This window comes from Natator depressus, chromosome 6 (assembly GCF_965152275.1).
Source record: "Natator depressus isolate rNatDep1 chromosome 6, rNatDep2.hap1, whole genome shotgun sequence".
Taxonomy (NCBI): domain Eukaryota; kingdom Metazoa; phylum Chordata; order Testudines; family Cheloniidae; genus Natator; species Natator depressus.
Window position 1 is genome coordinate 1,075,303 of NC_134239.1, and position 18,325 is coordinate 1,093,627.

The 18,325-nt window shown below is 65.8% G+C and overlaps 2 protein-coding genes across 3 annotated transcripts; both read left to right on the plus strand.

The window, feature by feature from the left end:
* Nucleotides 1-4,073: 4,073 nt before the first annotated feature.
* On the plus strand, nucleotides 4,074-11,194 carry BICDL2 (BICD family like cargo adaptor 2). The gene is made up of 9 exons (XM_074956726.1): nucleotides 4,074-4,179; nucleotides 5,509-5,724; nucleotides 6,278-6,394; nucleotides 6,665-6,811; nucleotides 6,902-7,084; nucleotides 7,760-7,924; nucleotides 8,058-8,188; nucleotides 8,639-8,759; nucleotides 9,150-11,194. The coding sequence occupies exons 1-9, from the start codon at nucleotides 4,105-4,107 to the stop codon at nucleotides 9,327-9,329; spliced, it is 1,335 nt and encodes a 444-aa protein (XP_074812827.1). The 5' UTR covers nucleotides 4,074-4,104; the 3' UTR covers nucleotides 9,330-11,194.
* A 1,336-nt stretch (nucleotides 11,195-12,530) lies between these two features.
* On the plus strand, nucleotides 12,531-17,521 carry LOC141988434 (ras-related protein Rab-35-like). Of its 2 annotated transcripts, none has more exons than XM_074954219.1 (6): nucleotides 12,531-12,738; nucleotides 15,010-15,060; nucleotides 15,572-15,695; nucleotides 15,958-16,082; nucleotides 16,751-16,875; nucleotides 17,362-17,521. In XM_074954219.1, the coding sequence occupies exons 1-6, from the start codon at nucleotides 12,684-12,686 to the stop codon at nucleotides 17,485-17,487; spliced, it is 606 nt and encodes a 201-aa protein (XP_074810320.1). In that variant the 5' UTR covers nucleotides 12,531-12,683; the 3' UTR covers nucleotides 17,488-17,521. The 2 variants fall into 2 exon arrangements, with proteins under 2 accessions (XP_074810320.1, XP_074810321.1); XM_074954220.1 differs by lacking the exon at nucleotides 12,531-12,738 and adding an exon at nucleotides 14,329-14,396.
* The last annotated feature ends 804 nt before the right edge of the window (nucleotides 17,522-18,325 follow it).

The window sequence follows — 18,325 nt, forward strand, 5'->3', positions numbered from 1 at the left end:
GTCTCTCTCCACCCCACGGGGCGCTGAGGACCTGATGCTGCCCAGAGAGCTTCTCTGCCCTATATACCAGCCCCCCCTCCTGGCTCCTCCCCAGCCGCGCCCAGCCTTCATCAATCCACACACAGGAGCCCGGACTCCTGGGTTCCCTCCAAACTCCCCCCAGGCTCGGGGGTTGGGGAATTAGCTCAGCAAGTCGCAGAGCCGGCGGGGGGGGGGGAATTGGGGGGGCCGGGTCTGTTTCTTTCTCTCAGATCCCGACCCCAATTAGCCGCTCTGCCCCCCTGGAGGAAACCCCCCCCCCGACCTGCTGCTTTGATCCCACCCCCTTCCTTCCCCACTAATCTCCCTCTATTTCCTCCCGTCACACCCGGCTGCCCCCCACCAGCACCCTGCATGTGGGGTTCACATGGAGGGACCCACAGACCATGACCCTTGAAAGGAAAAGGGGCCCCCTCTGCATCATCTCCCGCAAACTCCAGTCACCTCCAAACACTCCAGCCCCCTAGAACTGCCCCCAGCTCCCACCAAATACCCCAGCCCCCCAGATCTGCCTCCAGCCCCCCAGTTCCCCCAAATACCCCAGCCGCCTAGAACTGCCCCCAACTCCCCCAAATACCCCAGCCCCCCAGATCTGCCTCCAGCCCCCCAGCTTCCCCTGCCCATCCCCCAATCTCCCCAATTCCTCTAGAACTTCCCACAGCCTGAGCTTACCCCAAATCCCCCCCCGACTCCCCGCATTTCCCCAGCCCCCAAATCCCCCTCACTCCCATCCCAGCCCCCCCCCCCCGATCCATCCCCACACCCTGCCCCCTGGCTGGGGAGCGCACCCTAAACATGGCAGAGCCAGCGGAGGGGGGAGGGGAGCCCCCAAGCTGTCTCTGGTCCCGTCCCCCCCCACATTCAGGCCCCTTCTACCCGGCAATTAACCCTGGGCCGGGCAGATCAAAGGCAGGGACCCCTCCCCCACCCTTCTGCCATCCATCTCCTTCCTCAGCCCCACAGCCCCGGGGGCCGGAGACCACCAGACTGTGTCCAGCGCCGGGCGAGGGGTCCCCCTGTGCCCAGCCCCCCCCCCCAGCTGCCCCAGCGCCCGGCGAGGGGTCCCCGTGTGCGCAGCCCCCCGCCCCATCCCAAGGGGGGGTCTCCCTGACTTCTCCAGCTCCGGGCCCCCATCCCCAGGGTCTAGGGAAGAAGGTTTCCCCGAGTCACAAGGCTGGAGGATGCAGGGAGCTCAGGGCCAGCGGCTCCAAGGCGGTTACTGGGGATAAAAATAATCGCAGCCCGAGGCTGATGGGAACCAGTGAAAGGCAACGAAACCAGACCCCCCCTCCCCTCCCAGAGCCTTGGAGCGAACCCAGGAGTCCGGGCTCCCAGCCCGCCTGGTCTAACCACTAGTCCCCCCTTCCCTCCCAGAGCCTGGGAGAGAACCCAGGAGTCCTGGCTGCCAGCCCCCCCGCTCTAACCACCAGTCCCCACTCCCCTCTCAGAGCTGGGCAGAGAACCCAGGAGTCCGGGCTGCCAGCCCCCCCGCTCTAACCACCAGTCCCCACTCCCCTCTCAGAGCTGGGCAGAGAACCCAGGAGTCCTGGCTCCCAGCCCCCCCGCTCTAACCACCAGTCCCCACTCCCCTCTCAGAGCCGGGCAGAGAACCCAGGAGTCCTGGCTCCCAGCCCCCCCGCTCTAACCACCAGTCCCCACTCCCCTCCCAGAGCTGGGCAGAGATCCCAGGAGTCCTGGCTGCCAGCCCTCCCGCTCTAACCACCAGTCCCCACTCCCCTCTCAGAGCCGGGCAGAGAACCCAGGAGTCCTGGCTCCCAGCCCCCCCGCTCTAACCACCAGTCCCCACTCCCCTCCCAGAGCTGGGCAGAGATCCCAGGAGTCCGGGCTCCCAGCCGCCCCTGCTCTAACCACTAGTCCTCCATCCCCTCCCAGAGCCGGGCAGAGAACCCAGGAGTCCTGGCTCCCAGCCCCCCCGCTCTAACCACCAGTCGCCACTCCCCTCTCAGAGCCGGGCAGAGAACCCAGGAGTCCTGGCTCCCAGCCCCCCCGCTCTAACCACTAGCCCCCCCGCCCCGCGGCCGGAGGGTGAAGCCTGCGGCTCGGCCGGGCTCGGGTTTGCCCAACAGCCGCTTTCGCCAACAACCGGAGAACAACAGGATGTGGGGAGCTGCCCGAGTTACCCCATAACCCTGAACGACGGGGGGGGGGCCACGCCGGGAGAGTGGCTGTGGGGGCAGGGAGTGTGTGGGTGGGGTATCAGGAGGGGGAGGGGTGCGTGGGCCGGGGAGGGGTATTGGGGAGGAGGGGTATGAGGTGGGGGGTGCATTGGCGGGGAAGGGGTATACAGGTGGGGGTGGGGTATCGGGGGGAGGGGTATATAGGTGGGGGAAGGGTCCGGGGGAGGGGTATACAGGTAGGGAAGGGATATGAGGTGGGGGTGGGGTATCGGGGGGGAGGGGTATATAGGTGGGGGAGGGGTGCGTGGGCGGGGTATCAGGAGGGGGAGGGGTATTGGGGAGGAGGGGTATGAGGCGGGGGTGCAGGGGTGGGGAAGAGGTATACAGGTGGGGGTGAGGTATCGGGGGGGAGGGGTATATAGGTGGGGGAGGGGTGCGTGGGCGGGGGAGGGGTATCAGGAGGGGGAGGGGTACTGGGGGGAGGGGTATGAGGCGGGGGTGCAGGGGTGGGGAAGAGGTATACAGGTGGGGGTGGGGTATCGGGGGGGAGGGGTATATAGGTGGGGGAGGGGTCCGGGGCAGGGGTATGGGGGGCAGGGTATGAGGCAGGGCAGGGGCGCATGGGCGGGGGAGGGGTTTGACCCACAGCTCAGGCTGCCCCCCCCCAGAGGGGTGTGTGGGGGGATTCGAGCCGGGTGACGCCGTCGGGACGCTTCGGGGCTCAGGGCCCGTCCCCTCCGGGGGGCGCCGGCTCCCACCCGGCCCCAGGGCGCCCCCCTCACACCTGTCCACCCCCCCCCCCGCCAGCTCCCATCGATCGCTCCCCGAATGCAGCCGGTTCCCGGACGCGGCCGGCGGGCACCCAGGGGACCCCGCTAATGGATTGGGGGATGGGCTGGGGGGCGGCGCTGGCAGCTGGCAGGACGCGGGGGGGGGGGGGGGTTGAGGCAGTTCGGGGATTGGTGGGGAGGTGGGGGCCTGGGGTCCGTGTCGGGGGGCCGGGCCGAGGGCTTTGGGTTCGTCGGGGATTTGTGGGGGCCGGGAGCCGATGTTGGGGGGCCGTGGGTTTGAGGGAGGGGGGATTGGGAGGTTTCAGGGGGGCAGGGCGAGGTGTGGGGGCAGGAGAGGATCAGGGACAGGGGATCGGGGCTGGGGGGGGGTGGAAGCAAAGGCGCCGACTTCTGCTCCTGCCGGTGGGGGCTTGACCCCCCCTCCCGGCCCCTATTCCGACTCCTTCCCCAAATCCCGCCCCGGCCCCACCTCCTCCCCCGAGCGCCCCGCTCCCCGCTCGGCGTGGCTGCTCGGGGGGCAGAGCACCCCACCCCGGAGCACCCACGGCGCCCGCACCTATGGGTGGAAGGAGGGAAGGGGGCAGGGCCGGAGAAGGGGGGGGCAGGACTCGCTCACCTGTGCCGGCCCCTTGGGGGCGGGGGGAGGGATCGGGAAATAAACAGGAACTGAGCCCTGGGTACCTGCTGCTCCGATCCAGAGGGGACGAGAACCCAGGAGTCCTGACCCCCACCAGGCTGAGCCCCCCTGCACCCCTCCTTTCCTCCCCTTCCTAGGGGCCAGAAACCCGCCCCCTCCCCCTCCGGGCAGGTAGAACCCAGGCGTCCTGCCCCCCATTTCTCAACTGGGTGTAGCGAACCCAGGCGTCCTGCCCCCCATTCCCATCCAGTGGGAGAGAACCCAGGCGTCCTGCACCCCCCCATCCATGTCAGCCCCCTCGCCGTACCCCGAGGAGGAGGCGCGGGGCCCCCCCTTCCTGCCGACGCCCCCCGCGCTGGGCGAGGAGTTCTACCCCTTCGCCACGGAGCGGCGGGGGGGCCCCGGGGCGGGGGCCGGGGGGGACCCCGACACCGACGACCCCGGGGTGCTGCTGCAGCGCAAGGAGCAGGACCTGCTGCTGGCCGCCGAGCTGGGCAAGATGCTGCTGGAGCAGAACGAGGAGCTGCGGGGGCGCTGCCAGGCGCTGGCCCGGGACCACGCGGCCGCCCTGGAGGTGAGACCCCCCCCGGGCCCAGCCCCGGCCCCCCTGCATCCTCACTCCCCTCCCGGAGCCGGGAGAGAACCCAGGAGTCCGGGCTCCCAGCCGCCCCTGCTCTAACCCCTAGACTCCACTCCCCTCCCAGAGCCAGCGCGAGAACCCAGGAGTCCGGGCTCCCAGCCGCCCCTGCTCTAACCCCTAGACTCCACTCCCCTCCCAGAGCCAGGGAGAGAACCCAGGAGTCCGGGCTCCCAGCCGCCCCTGCTCTAACCCCTAGACTCCCCTCCCCTCCCAGAGCCAGGGAGAGAACCCAGGAGTCCGGGCTCCCAGCCGCCCCTGCTCTAACCCCTAGACTCCCCTCCCCTCCCAGAGCCAGGGAGAGAACCCAGGAGTCCGGGCTCCCAGCCGCCCCTGCTCTAACCCCTAGACTCCATTCCCCTCCCAGAGCCGGGGGGAGAACCCAGGAGTCCGGGCTCCCAGCTGCCCCTGCTCTAACCCCTAGACTCCACTCCCCTCCCAGAGCCAGGGAGAGAACCCAGGAGTCCAGGCTCCCAGCTGCCCCTGCTCTAACCCCTAGACTCCACTCCCCTCCCAGAGCTGGGGGGAGAACCCAGGAGTCTGGGCAGAGAACCCAGGAGCCCGGGCTCCCAGCCCCCATGCTCTGACCCACCAGCCCCCACTCCCATCCCAGAGCCGGGGGGAGAACCCAGGAGTCCGGGTAGAGAACCCAGGAGTCCGGGCTCCCAGCCCCCCCCTGCTCTGACTCACTCGACCCCCCCCTCCTGTCCCATAGCTGGGGAGAGAACCCAGGCGTCCGGGCTCCCAGCCCCACCCCCACCTGCTCTAACCACACTCTCTCTGGCTCAGAGGGGGGGCTGGTCCCTGGGACTTTCTCCCCCCCACCCCCGTGACTCACCCTCCTGCTCAGTTTCGCTCCTGTTCTCCGGCTGCCCCCGTAATTACCCCCGGCCCTGCCCGGTTGGGGCCGACGCGCCCCAGCACCCGGTCCGACTGGTCCGGCCGGCAGCGCCACCCAGGGGCGCAGCCGGTACCGGGGCCCACGGTGACCCCAGGGCTGGGCAGCCTCCCCGGTCCGGCCCCAGGGCTCGCGACTGGCTGGCTCAGGGGGCAGGGAATGAGGCTTTTCCCCTCTAGGGCGCGCCGGCCCCGATCCGGCCTGGGGGGCGCAGGGAATGGGGCATGGGGCTGTTCCCCCCTAGGGGCGCCGGCCCTGATCCAGCCTGGGGGGGGCTGGCTGGATCAGGGGGGCAGGGAATAGGGCTGTTCCCCTCTGGGCCTGGGGGGGCTGCCCAGGGCTGGTCTCACCCCCCCACCCCCCCGCAGAGGCTGGAGCAGGAGAAGTACGAGCTGCGCCGGCGTCTGGCGTCGGGGGTGGCCGAGTGGCAGACGCGGGGGGCGGAGCTGGAGGGGGACCTGGCGGCCCTACGAGCCCAGCTGGGCCACCAGCGGCTGGAGCAGCAGGACACCAGCCGGGAGAGCTCCCACGTGGCGCAGGAGCTGTCGGAGCAGAACCAGCGCCTAGCCGAGCAGCTGAGCCAGGTCAGCCCGGACGCCGGGGTTCCTCGGGAGGGGAGGGGGGCCTAGCGGTCAGAGCGAGGGGGCAGGGCGGGGAGCCTGGACACCTGGGTTCCTTGGGAGGGGAGGGGGGCCTAGTGGTCACAGCATGGGGAGCAGGGCTGGGAGCCTGGACACCTGGGTTCCTTGGGAAGGGAGTGGGGCCTAGTGGTTAGAGCGGGAGGGGGTGGGGCTGGGAGCCAGGACTCCTGGGTTCCCTGGGAGGGGAGGGGAGGGGAGGAGTGGGTAATACTGGCTGCCTGGACATCCCCTCTGTGTCCCATGATCCTATTGGGCTGAAATCCCTTAAGTGGCTCAGGATCGGGGGGGGGGGGGGGGGAGGAGTTGGGGGGCAAGGGGTGAATTTCCTGAGTGGGTGGATTTAAAGGGCCAGTGCTGGGTCCTAGGGAGCCCTCCCGTACCCCTCTCAGCTCACAGGTCAGGCAGGTCCCCGATGCTGTGTCTGAGCCCCGCAGTGGGCCCAGCTCACTCCCCCCTGCCCCCATCCATCTGCCCGTCTGTCTGCCCCCCCCCCCAGGCCTCCCAGCTGGAGCAACAGCTGCAGGACGAGCTGATGGCCTTGCGGGTTGAGAATCGCACCCTGGGGATGAGCAGCGCCGAGCACGCGGCCCAGACCCAGAGCCTGCAGGCCGAGGTGAGATACACACCCTCCCCTCCAGGGGGCGCTGGCTCCCATCCGGCCCCAGGGTGGGGATTGGCTGGCTCAGGGGATGGGGGAGGACCTGGGGCCTTTCTCCTCTAGGGTGCGCCGTGGGGAACGGGACCTGGGACCTTTCCCCTCCAGGGGGCGCTGACTCCGGTCTGGCCGCAAGGCGGGGACTGGCTGGCTCGGAGGGTGGGGATCTGGACCTGGGGCCTTTCCCCTCCTGGGGGTGCCGGTTCTGACCCGTCTCTCGCTCCCCAGAACCTGATGCTGCAGGAGCGGAAGCAGGAGCTGGAGCGTCAGACCCGGCAGCGGCGGGAGGAGACCGAGGCCGTGCAGGGGCTGGTGGAGACGCTGCACGAGAACCTCCTGCTCCTGCGCCGGGAGGTGCACGAGAAGGAGCTGCAGGTACGGCCCGGGGGCGCCGTGCGGCAGGGAGGCTCGGCGGCGGTGGGGGGGGGGCTGTATTAACCCTTCGTTCCCCTTGCCCGCCCCCAGGCCCAGCAGCTCCGGGCCGAGGCAGAGGAGCTCCGAGTCTCCAACACGTGGCTCCAGCGCCGGGTGAGGGAGATGACGGATGAGATTTGTCTCCACGACTCGGATGCCTCGGTCGCCTCCCTGCAGTCAGAAATTGAGCAGAGTGGCGAGGGGAGCCCGGATCAGAACGGGGGGCCTGCTAAGGTAAGCGGAAGGGCTCTTGGGGGGTCCCCAACATCCTTGTATGGGCTGGGGTACATTCCCCTCCGTTAAACCGGCACGAGTCTTCTGTTGGGAAACCTAGAACCCAATCTCTTGGTGAGTCTCGCCATTGCCCAGAAACACATCCCCTGCTGAGGAACCTAGAACAAACCCAATGTTGGGAAACCAAGAACCTCCTCTTTGGGGAGGTGTAAGTCACCCAGAACTCAGTGGTTGTTGAGGAACCTAGAACCAACCCAATGTTGGGGAACCAAGAACCTCCTCTTTGGGGAGGTGTAAGTCGCCCAGAACCCAATGGTTGTTGAGGAACCTAGAACCAACCCAATGTTGGGGAACCAAGAACCTCCTCTTTGGGGGTTGTGTAAGTCGCCCAGAATCCAATGGTTGTTGAGGAACCTAGAACCACGGCTCAACTAATTCGGAAAGTACCTAGAACCCCAAAGTGGGTGACGGACATGGAACCCTCCCTCTTTGGGGCCATAGAAATTACCCAGAATTCATCCATCATTGGGGAACCTAGAACCTGTTCCTTTGGGAACCTAGAAATTGCCCATCTAAGCACTGGGTGAGGGGGTCCCCGTATAAACAGCCCCCACGCCGCACCCCAGAGGTGGCTGCATCTCAGTGCCAAAGATGTTGTTCTTTGTGTTGGGTTAGCCCCTGGCCAGGACCATCTCCGAGGCTGCCCCTGGGGGTCCGAAGACCCCAGCCCGGGGGTCGGAAGAGGAGGGTGAATATGCTAAAAGGATCTTGGCTCTGAACCAACTGGATCAAGACCTGCTGAGACAGAAAGAGGTAGAGATACAAAAACTCCATGACCAGGTGAGTGTATGCGGGGGGGGGGGCTCTCTCCTCGCTGGGGTGGGAGCCAATAAGTGGGACCCCGGGTGGGAAGCATGGGGGGCTCCCCAGCAGGGGGCGCTCTCCCTGCCCTACCCCCTCTCTCTGCCCCCAGCTGACCCTGCAGCACGTGGAGCTTTGCAGCCTGCGGGGGGAGCTGGCGAGCCAGAGACGCCTCTTCCAGGAGAGCGACCGGGACGAGACCCTCAAACTGGCCGTGGCCGATCGGGACGAAGCCATAATAAAGTGAGACCCCCCATGCCGCCCCTGCCCCGAGCCAGGCCGCCCCCCTCCCCCGGGGCTGGTGCCCCCTAGAGGGGAAATGCCCCGTGCCCTATTCACCACCCCCCTGCATGATGCACCACTGAGGAAGAGAGACCCCTTGTGTTCACAAGTGGGAACTGCCCCCAAATGACTATCCAGGGAGTTAGGGCTGGAGGGGGAACTGGGGGGGCGGGGATGTGAGCGGGGAACACAGGAATGATCATGGGGGAGGGGAGCGGGGGAGATGTGGCTGATTGGGGGAGGGGAGTGGGGATATGGGGCAGGAGGGGGCTGGAGCGGGGGAGGCTGGGCTGGAGGGGCGCTGATCAGGGGAGGGGAATGGGGGAGATGGGGCAAAAGGCGGTGGCTGGTTGGGGGGGAGGGGAGCAGGGCTGGGTGCTGGGTCTGACCCCTGTGGCCCCCCCACCACAGGAAGGGCCAGATGGAGCTGGAGCTGGCCCAGGTCTCTCTGGAGCGGGACTCCATGAGCCAACAGCTGCTCGCCGCCATCCGCCAGAAGATGGCGCTGTCCCAGGAGCTGGAGGGCTGGCAGGTGGGTCCCGACTCTGGGGGGCGGGAAGGTTCCCCCCAGGACTCCTGAGTCCCTTTCTTAGCAGGTAGAGGCCCTAAATAGTATCCCGGACTCCTGGGTTCCTACCTCAGTGGCTAGAATCACCATGACTCCTGGGTCCCACCCCTGCTGGGTAAAGCCCCCAGCACAATGACCCGGACTCCTGGGTCCCATCCCTGCTGGGTAAAGCCCCCAGCACAATGACCCGGACTCCTGGGTCCCATCCATGGTGGGTAAAGCCCCCAGAACAGTGACCCAGAGACTTGAGTCCCATTCCCAGCTGCTACAGTCTCCGGGACCGTGACCCGGACTCCTGGGTCCCCTCCCTAGCCTATGGCAATGTTCACCTCTGTGCCCCCATTTCTCCCCCAGGACGACATGGAGTTCATTATCAAGCAGCAGCTGAAGCTCCAGCGGCAGCAAGAAGGGATCCCCATGTCCCCCCCAGCTCCCTCCAGGACCCCGGAGCAGGCCAAGACCTCACCTTTCTTTCGGCGCGGGAACAGCGCCCCCAGTGGCACCAGCTTCCTATCGCTCTTCAAAAAAAGCTGAGACACTGGGGGCTGGTTCTGGAGGTTCTAGGGAGTGGAGAGGCAGAGGGGTCAGGATGGGGTGAGTGGACACAACACACCAGCACCAAACAAAGGATGCGGCCAAACCGGCTGGTTACCGAGGTGCCACTGAGATGAGTCTTGGGTAACTAGCTGCAAGGTCACTCAACAGGAGGTTCTAGGTCACTCAGCTAGAGAGTCCGTCCAGAGGATTTGCAGGCACGCCACTGCAAGTCCCAGCTTTCCAAAACCGTCCCCTCTCAATTGCCCAAGTTGATGTTCTAGGTGGGTCAACAGCCATTCTAGGTCCTCAACCTCCTAGGTTTAATGCTGCATGTTGAACAAGCAATTGCTGCTCTAGGTTGCCCAATCCTATCTGACTGGGTCATCTGCAGTAGCAGCCCACAGGTTTTCTTACTGCACAATCTGTTGGCTAACTAACCAGCTGTTTACTCCATATTGGCTGGACTAGGGTTCTAGATTACCCTACTGAGTGACCTATATTGGCCATCTTTATACAACTGGATATGCAGTATTGACCAACCCTGAGTTCCCTGTTATCCTACTGCGTAATCTAGGTTGGCCAACACTATTCAACTGGATTCTCCATATTGAACACACTAGGGTCCTAGGTTATCTTACCAGGTTATCCAACCCTTCTCACCATGGCTTGACAAACTGGATGGTGCTGATTAGTCAAATGAATGTTTCATGTGAGCCAATTGAGTGTTCTAGGTTAGGCTACTGGATGTGCAAGGATACCCAGACGTCCCTTTCTAAATTGGCCAGTTGGATTATCTGGGGCGGTAACAGTTATGGTGCGTGATCCTAGCCGGGGTTCTTGGTTACACCGTTCACTCCAAGTGGATGCACCCTGTTGACAAAGACATGGTCCTACATCATATCCTGTTTGGAGTTCTAGATCAGAGAACTCACTTCAAGTGGACTCTTCATTGCTGGCAAATCCTCCTGCCCCTCTATGCTTCCCAACGGGAGGTTTGGTGTCAGCCAACCGACACTTCTAGATCACCCTACATCCTGTTCTAGATTAGCCCGCTCTTCACTCCCTTGCCCGTGGATCTCTAGCTACCAAGACGCATTGCTCATCTGTGTTTTTCAGATGAGGACTCAGGACTAACGTGTATTATGGACAGACAGAAGGTGCAGAATAAGGCATCTGTAAAAATATCTGCTTCAGGTTTGGTGGGGAGGTTCTAGGTGACTCAATACAAGGCACAAAAGGTGGCTGGCCAGAACACTAGAGAAGCCAAGAGAAAAGCGGCCATGTAATAACCCTCAGCACTGACCCTTAGCCAGCACCTTCCACTTGATTAGCACTTTATTAACACTGATTAACTCCCTCAACCCAGCCCCAGTAAACTGAGTTCCTACCCTTATCCCCACTTCACACGGGGCAAACTGAGGCACGGATAGGCGAAGGGACTTGACCTAGGTCACACAGTGGCAGAGAAGAGACCCCAGGAGTCCTGATGCCCAGCCCCCTCTGCCGGTCTAACCCACTAGGCCCTACTCCCCTTCCACGAAGCACCCTCTTAACTGCTACTTTGGGCGAGTATTTCCCGCTCAAGCCGCAGAACTTGTGAGGTTCTAGATTCTCTCACACACGCAGAGCAGGGCTCACCCCCCTCCAGCCGGGGGCAGAATATTTTGCTACCTTATCTGCTCAAGGTGCCCCGTGCACCTTGGCTTATTATAGGATCAAAGGTCTATCTAGCGACCCAGGGAACACGCTCCCTTACGGTGACGCCGAGGCTGTCGGTCTCTGTAGTTAACGCGCTCGGGTTGTGACCGGGGATTTTTCTATCCCGCTGCCTTGTGCAGGTATCATTTGTGCCGAGCAAGTATAGAGAGAGATGGTTACTAATCGCTCTGTGTGTGTGTGTCATTTCTACAAGGAGGCAGGACTCCTGGGTTCTCTCCCTGGCTCTGGGAGGGGAGGTGGGTCTAGTGGGTTAGAGCAGGGGGGGCTGGGAGCCAGGACTCCTGGGTTCTCTCCCTGGCTCTGGGAGGGGAGTAGGGTTGGGGGGGCTGGGAGCCAGGACTCCTGGGTTCTCTGCCCGGCTCTGGGAGAGGAGCAAGCGGCTGTGGTTGCTGCCCCGGGGGCGGGAGAACAATGGGGTGCTTGTGGCGGTGTGTAGGGGAGGGGGTGGACGGGAGGCCAGGCTGGAATGTCCTTTCCGGGTGGAGGAATGGGGCCCAGACAGACAGATGGACAACTCCAGCCCAGACACCCTCCCCCCCCGGACACAGGGAACGGGCTGTGGGGGGGGGACCCCAGATTTTGGGGGAGATCAGCTGGAGGATAGGGACTGAGTGTGCGTGGGAGTCGGGGGAGCCATCTTCTTGGGGGCTGATGAAGGGGGGCATCTGGGGGGATGGGGAAGGGGGAACCCATTTCCTGTGCGGCAAGGGGACAGAGTGGGGGGTGACTCCATCTCTGGGAGGGGTGGACCTGACCATCTATGGGGCTCAGCCTGGGGGGCCCCCAATCTGGGGGAGGGGCCCCGGGGGGTGGGGATTTGGGATGCGGGGTTCATAGTGGTGGAGTGGGTGTTTGGAGGTGCAGGGGGTGGGGTGCATGAAGGTGGGGGGTGTTTGGGGTGCAGGGGAGGAGGTCTGGAAGGTGGGGATTTGGGGTGCATGGGGGAGGGGTGGGTGTTTGGGGGTGCAGGGGAGGAGGTGTGGGTATTTGGGGCACAGGTGGGCGAGGTGGGTGTTTGGGGGTGCAGGGGAGGAGGTCTGGGGGGTGGGTGTTTGGGGGTGCAGGGGGAGGGGTGGGTGTTTGCGGGTGCAGGGGAGGAGGTCTGGGGGGTGGGGATTTGGGGTGCTGGGGGGAGGGGTGCATGGGGTGGCAGCGTGGGTGTTTGGGGCTCCGGGGGAGGGGGCAGGGACTATCAGCCAGACTGGGCGTCTCCAGGGAGGATGGGGGGGGGCAAATGGCCCCGCCCCCTCATTAGGCCCCGCCCCTTCCTAGCCCAGCCGGCCCGGCCGAGGCCGCAGGAAGGGAGGTTCTGGGTCAGCTGATCCCGGGTCCACCCACCGCCGGGCCGCGGACGCCGCTGGAAAAGGGGGGTTTCTGGGGGGCCCGATTCCCGTCCGCACCCGGCTCTGCCCGCCCCCCCCTTCCTGCAGCCGGGGGCCCGGGATTAGAGGACCCCACCCGGGAGAGGCGCCCCCCAGCCATGACCCCCTGAGCAGAGGCCCCTTGCGCCCAGGCAGCTCCCGGGGGCCGGGACTTTGACCCCCCGCAGCCCGGGGGCGCCGGGCCGGACCGGCGGAGGGAGGGACCGGACCGGAGCGGGCCGGGCAGGCGGAGGGAGGGACCGGCAGGCGAATGGCTGGCAAGGACTATGACCATCTCTTCAAGCTGCTCATCATCGGGGACTCGGGTAGGGGCCGGGCCTGGCGCGTCCCCCCTTCCCCGGGACCCCCTTCCCCTGCCGACCCCGCTTTCCCCGGGACCTCCTGTCCCCGGGACCCCCTTCCCCCTCCCTCCCCCCTTTCCCCGGGACCCCCTTCCCCTGCCTCCCCCATGGTGTGTTCCCTGCCCCCCCCCCCGGGCCCCTTTCCCCTGCCCCCGCCCCCCTCTGCCTCCTTCTTTCCTTTCCCTCGCTCCCTCTCTCCAAGTCCCTTCCCCGCTTCGTGTCTCTGTTTCCTTCCTTTGTTCCAGCTTCTCTTCGGCCTCCCCCCCCCCCGGCTTCCTGGCGCCCCCTGGGGAAGATTCCCCCCCCATCCTTCTCTCCCCCCCCCCCCCCCGCCCGAGTTTCCCTCCCTCCATGTTCTTCCCTCCTCTCCTGGCCCTGGCCCCTCTCCCCCCCCCCCCCCATTCCGTCTCCTCTGGGTCATTTCTCTTCTGTCCGGCCTGTCTCCTTCTCCCCCCCCCCCGCCCGCTGTCCCCCTTCTCTTCTCCTCCCCGCGCCTCTTCCCTCCCCTCGCTCCCAGCTCTGCACCCCGCTGCGCTTTCCCCTTCGGCCTGTTCTCTGCCACCCGCCCTTCCCGCCCTGCGGCCTAGGGGTTAGAGCAGGGGGGCTGGGAGCCAGGACTCCTGGGTTCTCTCCCCGGCTCTGGGAGGGGAGTGGGGGCTGGTGGGTTAGAGCAGGGGGGGCTGGGAGCCAGGACTCCTGGGTTCTCTCCCCGGCTCTGGGAGGGGAGCGGGGGCTGGTGGGTTAGAGCAGGGGGGGCTGGGAGCCAGGACTCCTGGGTTCTCTCCCTGGCTCTGGGAGGGGAGCGGGGGCTGGTGGGTTAGAGCATGGGGGGCTGGGAGCCAGGACTCCTGGGTTCTCTCCCCGGCTCTGGGAGGGGAGTGGGGGCTGGTGGGTTAGAGCAGGGGGGGCTGGGAGCCAGGACTCCTGGGTTCTCTCCCCGGCTCTGGGAGGGGAGTGGGGGCTGGTGGGTTAGAGCATGGGGGGCTGGGAGCCAGGACTCCTGGGTTCTCTCCCCGGCTCTGGGAGGGGAGTGGGGGCTGGTGGGTTAGAGCAGGGGGGGCTGGGAGCCAGGACTCCTGGGTTCTCTCCCCGGCTCTGGGAGGGGAGTGGGGGCTGGTGGGTTAGAGCATGGGGGGCTGGGAGCCAGGACTCCTGGGTTCTCTCCCCGGCTCTGGGAGGGGAGTGGGGGCTGGTGGGTTAGAGCAGGGGGGGCTGGGAGTTCTATTCCCAGTTCTGTGAACTTGAACAATTCCCTGCGCATCTGTGCCTCAGTTTCCCCATGAGTGCAGGGGGGTAAATAGACCCAACCCCCCGGGGTTGAAATGCATTGAGATCAACCCCTGTATAACACAGAGGTGGGGTGGGGTTTCTCGTCCCCCCTTTTTCAGTCCTCCTCTTTCTACCTACTCTCTCTGTGCCCCTCTGGGGTGTGTCCTGGGAGTTGTGCAGACCACACCTATAGTGGGGGGGAGAGATTATTTTGGGGGGCAGATCGGGGGCGAGAACCCCCAGATCTCAGCCGGTGCCCTGCCCTGCCCTGGCTGCCCTCGGGGTGAGGTTTGTAACGGAGCGAGCGGAGCCGCCCCGGATGCCTGTGTCCTGTCCCGGTTTCTCCCCACCCGGCAAGGCAGCTGTTCCCTTCAGTCCAGTTAGTCCCAGCGCCACCCACCCCCTTCCTCCAGAGCAGCTGGGCACCCCCTGTGGGCTCGAGACAGGCCAAGAGCCAGGACTCCTGGGTTCTCTCCCTGGCTCGGGGAGGGGAGTGGGGTCTGGTGGTTAGAGGGAGGCGGGGGCTGGGAGCCAGGACTCCTGGGTTCTGTCCCTGGCTCGGGGAGGGGAGTGGGGACTGGTGGTTATAGCGCGGGGGGGCGGGGGCTGGGAGCCAGGACTCCTGGGTTCTCTCCCTGGCTCGGGGAGGGGAGTGGGGACTGGTGGTTATAGTGCGGGGGGGGGGGGTGGCTGGGAGCCAGGACTCCTGGGTTCTCTCCCTGGCTCGGGGAGGGGAGTGGGGACTGGTGGTTATAGCCGGGGGAGGGGGGCAGGGAGCCAGGACTCCTGGGTTCTCTCCAGGTGGTGGGGTGAGGGTGACACTCGCTGGGTAAACACCCCGGGTGGCTCTGGGAGGGAGTGGTTCACGTCTGTTTGTGTTGTGGGTGCGGCAGGTCGCTCTGGGACCCAGCACTGGGGGGCGGGGGGTCCCGGCCGCTCCCCCTAACCGGCCCTTTCTCCCCACAGGGGTGGGGAAGAGCAGCCTCCTCCTGCGGTTTGCAGATAACACGTTCTCTGGTAAGTACCCCCCCCCCTGCCTGGCTGCCCCCTCTTCCAACCCCCCCACAGGTCCCCAGCCTCCTTCCCTCACTGCCCCCCAAACTCCTCTGGCCTCCCAATTCCTCTCCCCACTTCACCCCAGTCCCCAAATCCTCCCTCTGCCCCCCCATGGGCCGTGTGGTTCTTGGGGGGGGGGTGGTCCCCAGGGGTTCACATCTGGGCTGGAGCGACTGCACTCCTGGCTCCGAGCCCCCCTCCCTGGGACGGACCCCACTGGGAGGGGCACTGTTGGGTCTGGGGGTGTCTCGGGGGGATCCTCACAGAGCCCCGGGACCCCCCTCGGCCGGATGCATCACTTGTCTCTTCCTCCCTTTTCACCTTTCCTCCCTTTTCTCCTTCCCGGCTCCCTCCCCTTCCTGGTTCCTCTCTCTTCCCCTCCATCTCTGTCCCGCCCGGCCCACTCCTTCCTTTCTCCTTTCCCTCGTTCCCGCACCCCCGCTCCTCCGTCCCCCCCTGCCCCCCCCGGCAGGCAGTTACATCACCACCATCGGAGTCGATTTCAAAATCCGGACCCTGGTGATCAATGGCGAGCGGGTCAAGCTGCAGATCTGGGACACGGCCGGGCAGGAGCGATTCCGCACCATCACCTCCACGTGAGCCGGACGCCTGGGTCCCATCTGGGATGGGGAGGGGAGGGGGTCAGTGGTTAGAGTGGGGGGGGGGGGGAGCCAGGATTCCTGGGTTCTCTTCTCAGCTCTGGGAGGGGACTGGGGGTCTGTTGGGTTAGAGCGGGGGGGGCTGGGAGGCAGGACTCCTGGGTTCTCTCCCTGGCTCTGGGAGGGGAGTGGGGACTTGTTGATTACTCGGATGCCTGGGTCCCATGGCTTGTCTCGTCCCCCCACACCCCTGGGGCAGGTATTACCGCAACACCCACGGTGTCATCATCGTCTATGACGTGACGAACCCCGAATCCTTCGTCAACGTCAAGCGCTGGCTGCACGAGATTGGGCAGAATTGTGACAGTGTCTGCAAGGTGCTGGGTGAGTCTGGGGCCCCCCTCAAACCCCCTGGGGCCCCCCTTCCCCCGCAGTGTCTGCAAGGTGCTGGGTGAGTCTGGGGCCCCCCTTCCCCCGCAGTGTCTGCAAGGTGCTGGGTGAGTCTGGGGCCCCCCTCGTCCCCCCTGGGGTGTCCCTTCCCCCGCAGTGTCTGCATGGTGCTGGGTGAGTCTGGGGCCCCCCCTCATCCTCCCTGGGGTTCCCCCTTCCCCCGCAGTGTCTGCAAGGTGCTGGGTGAGTCTGGGGCACCCCTCATCCTCCCTGGGGTTCCCCCTTCCCCCGCAGTGTCTGCAAGGTGCTGGGTGAGTCTGGGGCCCCCCTCATCCCCCCTGGGGCCCCCCTTCCCCCGCAGTGTCTGCAAGGTGCTGGGTGAGTCTGGGGCCCCCCTCATCCCCCCTGGGGCCCCCCTTCCCCCGCAGTGTCTGCAAGGTGCTGGGTGAGTCTGGGGCCCCCCTCATCCCTCCTGGGGCCCCCCTTCCCCCGCAGTGTCTGCAAGGTGCCGGGTGAGTCTGGGGTCCCCCTCAGCTCCCCCAGAACTGCCCTCCCCAAGGGGATGTGTCCCCTTGCCCCCATCCCCCTACCCCAGGGGACTCTGGGTTAACCCCTTGGGGCCCATACCCCTGTGCCTGACCCTCCCCCCTCTTTCCCCACAGTGGGGAACAAGTGTGAGGACCCCTCCCGGAAGCAGGTGGAGATGGCCGACGCCCGGCGCTTCAGCGAGCAGATGGGGGTGCGGCTCTTTGAGACCAGCGCCAAGGAGAACCTCAACGTCGAGGAGGTACTGGCACTGCTGTGGGGAAGCTCGCAGCGCGGCAGGGGAGGGGCAAGCCAGACTGGGGACACTGCTGAAGGGAAGCTCGCAGCACTGCGTGTGTCTCGGGATGGGGGGTGGGGTGCAGGAACAGTCCATGGTTGGGACACTGTTCCTGGGAAGCTCCCAGCCCCATTCCGGGAAAGGGGGGATGGGGCCGCAGGGCAGTTTGCCTCGGCCTGGGATGCTGCTGGGAGGAAGTTTGCAGCCCTGCAGGGGGCAGGGAGGGAAGCTGGTGGGGGCACTGCTGTGGGGAAGCTCGCAGCACTGTGTGTGTGCGGGGGGAGTTGCCAGGAAGCTCCTAGCACCATGGGGAGAGGAGGGAGGAGAGGCTGCAGGAAGCTGACCTTGGCCAAGAGAAGCCCTGCGGGGAAGCTCGTGGCGCTGGGTGGGGGGATCGGGCCGGGGGCACTGCTGCGGGGAAGCTCACCACCCTCTTGCCCCGCCCCCCAGATGTTCAACGCGGTGACGGCCATGGTGCTCCGCACCAAGCAGGAGAACCTGGCCCGGCTGCAGCACCCCGAGGTGGTGAAGATCAACAGGCCCAAGAAAAAGCCCCCCGTCAAGAAATGCTGCTGAGGGATGGGGCCCCCCGAAACCTGGGGGGAGCTGAGCCCCTGCCCCCACCCCCTGGGGCAGGGATGGACTGTGTGTGTATGGGGGGGGGTATCTGCCCCCCCGCCCCGGGGACTCCTGGCCATTGCGGCTGTGGGATGGGGGGTCTGGAGAGGGGGGACGGTGGGGGTTGGCTGGAGGCTGGGGGGCTGGTGGAAGGAACAGAGAGAAGGGGGACTAGAGGAGACTGTCCTGCTCTGGGGGGGGTCCTGGGCCCCCAACTTGCCTCCTGCCCCCCAATCTGCCCCCCATCCCTATCTCTCCACCCCACTGTGAAAGGGAAGATGCCTCTTTGAGGTGCCCATGCCCCCTGAACGCGGCAGGGTCCCACAACTCTGGAGTGGGGGAACACATGGGAGTTGCTGCTCCACCCCCCCCATATTCCCCATGCCCTCATTTGTTTGGGGGTGTCTCCCTGCTCCAGCTCTCCATTCTCCCACAGGGGACCCCAAATCTCCCCAGCGCAGGCCCCTCCACGTGCCCCTATGCACTCCAACCCTCTTGAGCACTGGAAAGGCAGCATGTAGGAAATGGGGGGCAGCAAGCACCCCAAACCCCCTCCTTGCACCCCACACTCTGGGAGCATGTGGGGATGTGGCCCCCTCATTGGGAACAAGATGGGGTTCACCCCTCTTTTCCGAGAACTGCCCCCTCTGGGATCAAATCTGGGGTTTGCTGCCCGGCTCTGAGTTCTCGCCCCACTAGGAGTGGGGTGGGGGGGCTCAGCAGTGGGGGGCAGCCCCCGCACTGGGAGCAAAAGGAGGCAGTTCGCTTGTGGGGTGCAGCCCTGGGACCCCCTCCT

Bases quoted from the DNA above. Each gene is read 5' to 3' on its own strand.
- BICDL2 (XM_074956726.1), top strand. From the start codon at position 4,105: ATGCTGCTGGAGCAGAACGAGGAGCTGCGGGGGCGCTGCCAGGCGCTG. The intron at 5,725-6,277 runs GTCAGCCCGGAC...CCCCCCCCCCAG, and splicing joins TAGCCGAGCAGCTGAGCCAG to GCCTCCCAGCTGGAGCAACA. The intron at 6,812-6,901 runs GTACGGCCCGGG...GCCCGCCCCCAG, and splicing joins TGCACGAGAAGGAGCTGCAG to GCCCAGCAGCTCCGGGCCGA.
- LOC141988434 (XM_074954219.1), top strand. From the start codon at position 12,684: ATGGCTGGCAAGGACTATGACCATCTCTTCAAGCTGCTCATCATCGGG. The intron at 15,061-15,571 runs GTAAGTACCCCC...CCCCCCCGGCAG, and splicing joins TGCAGATAACACGTTCTCTG to GCAGTTACATCACCACCATC. The intron at 16,876-17,361 runs GTACTGGCACTG...CCCGCCCCCCAG, and splicing joins AGAACCTCAACGTCGAGGAG to ATGTTCAACGCGGTGACGGC.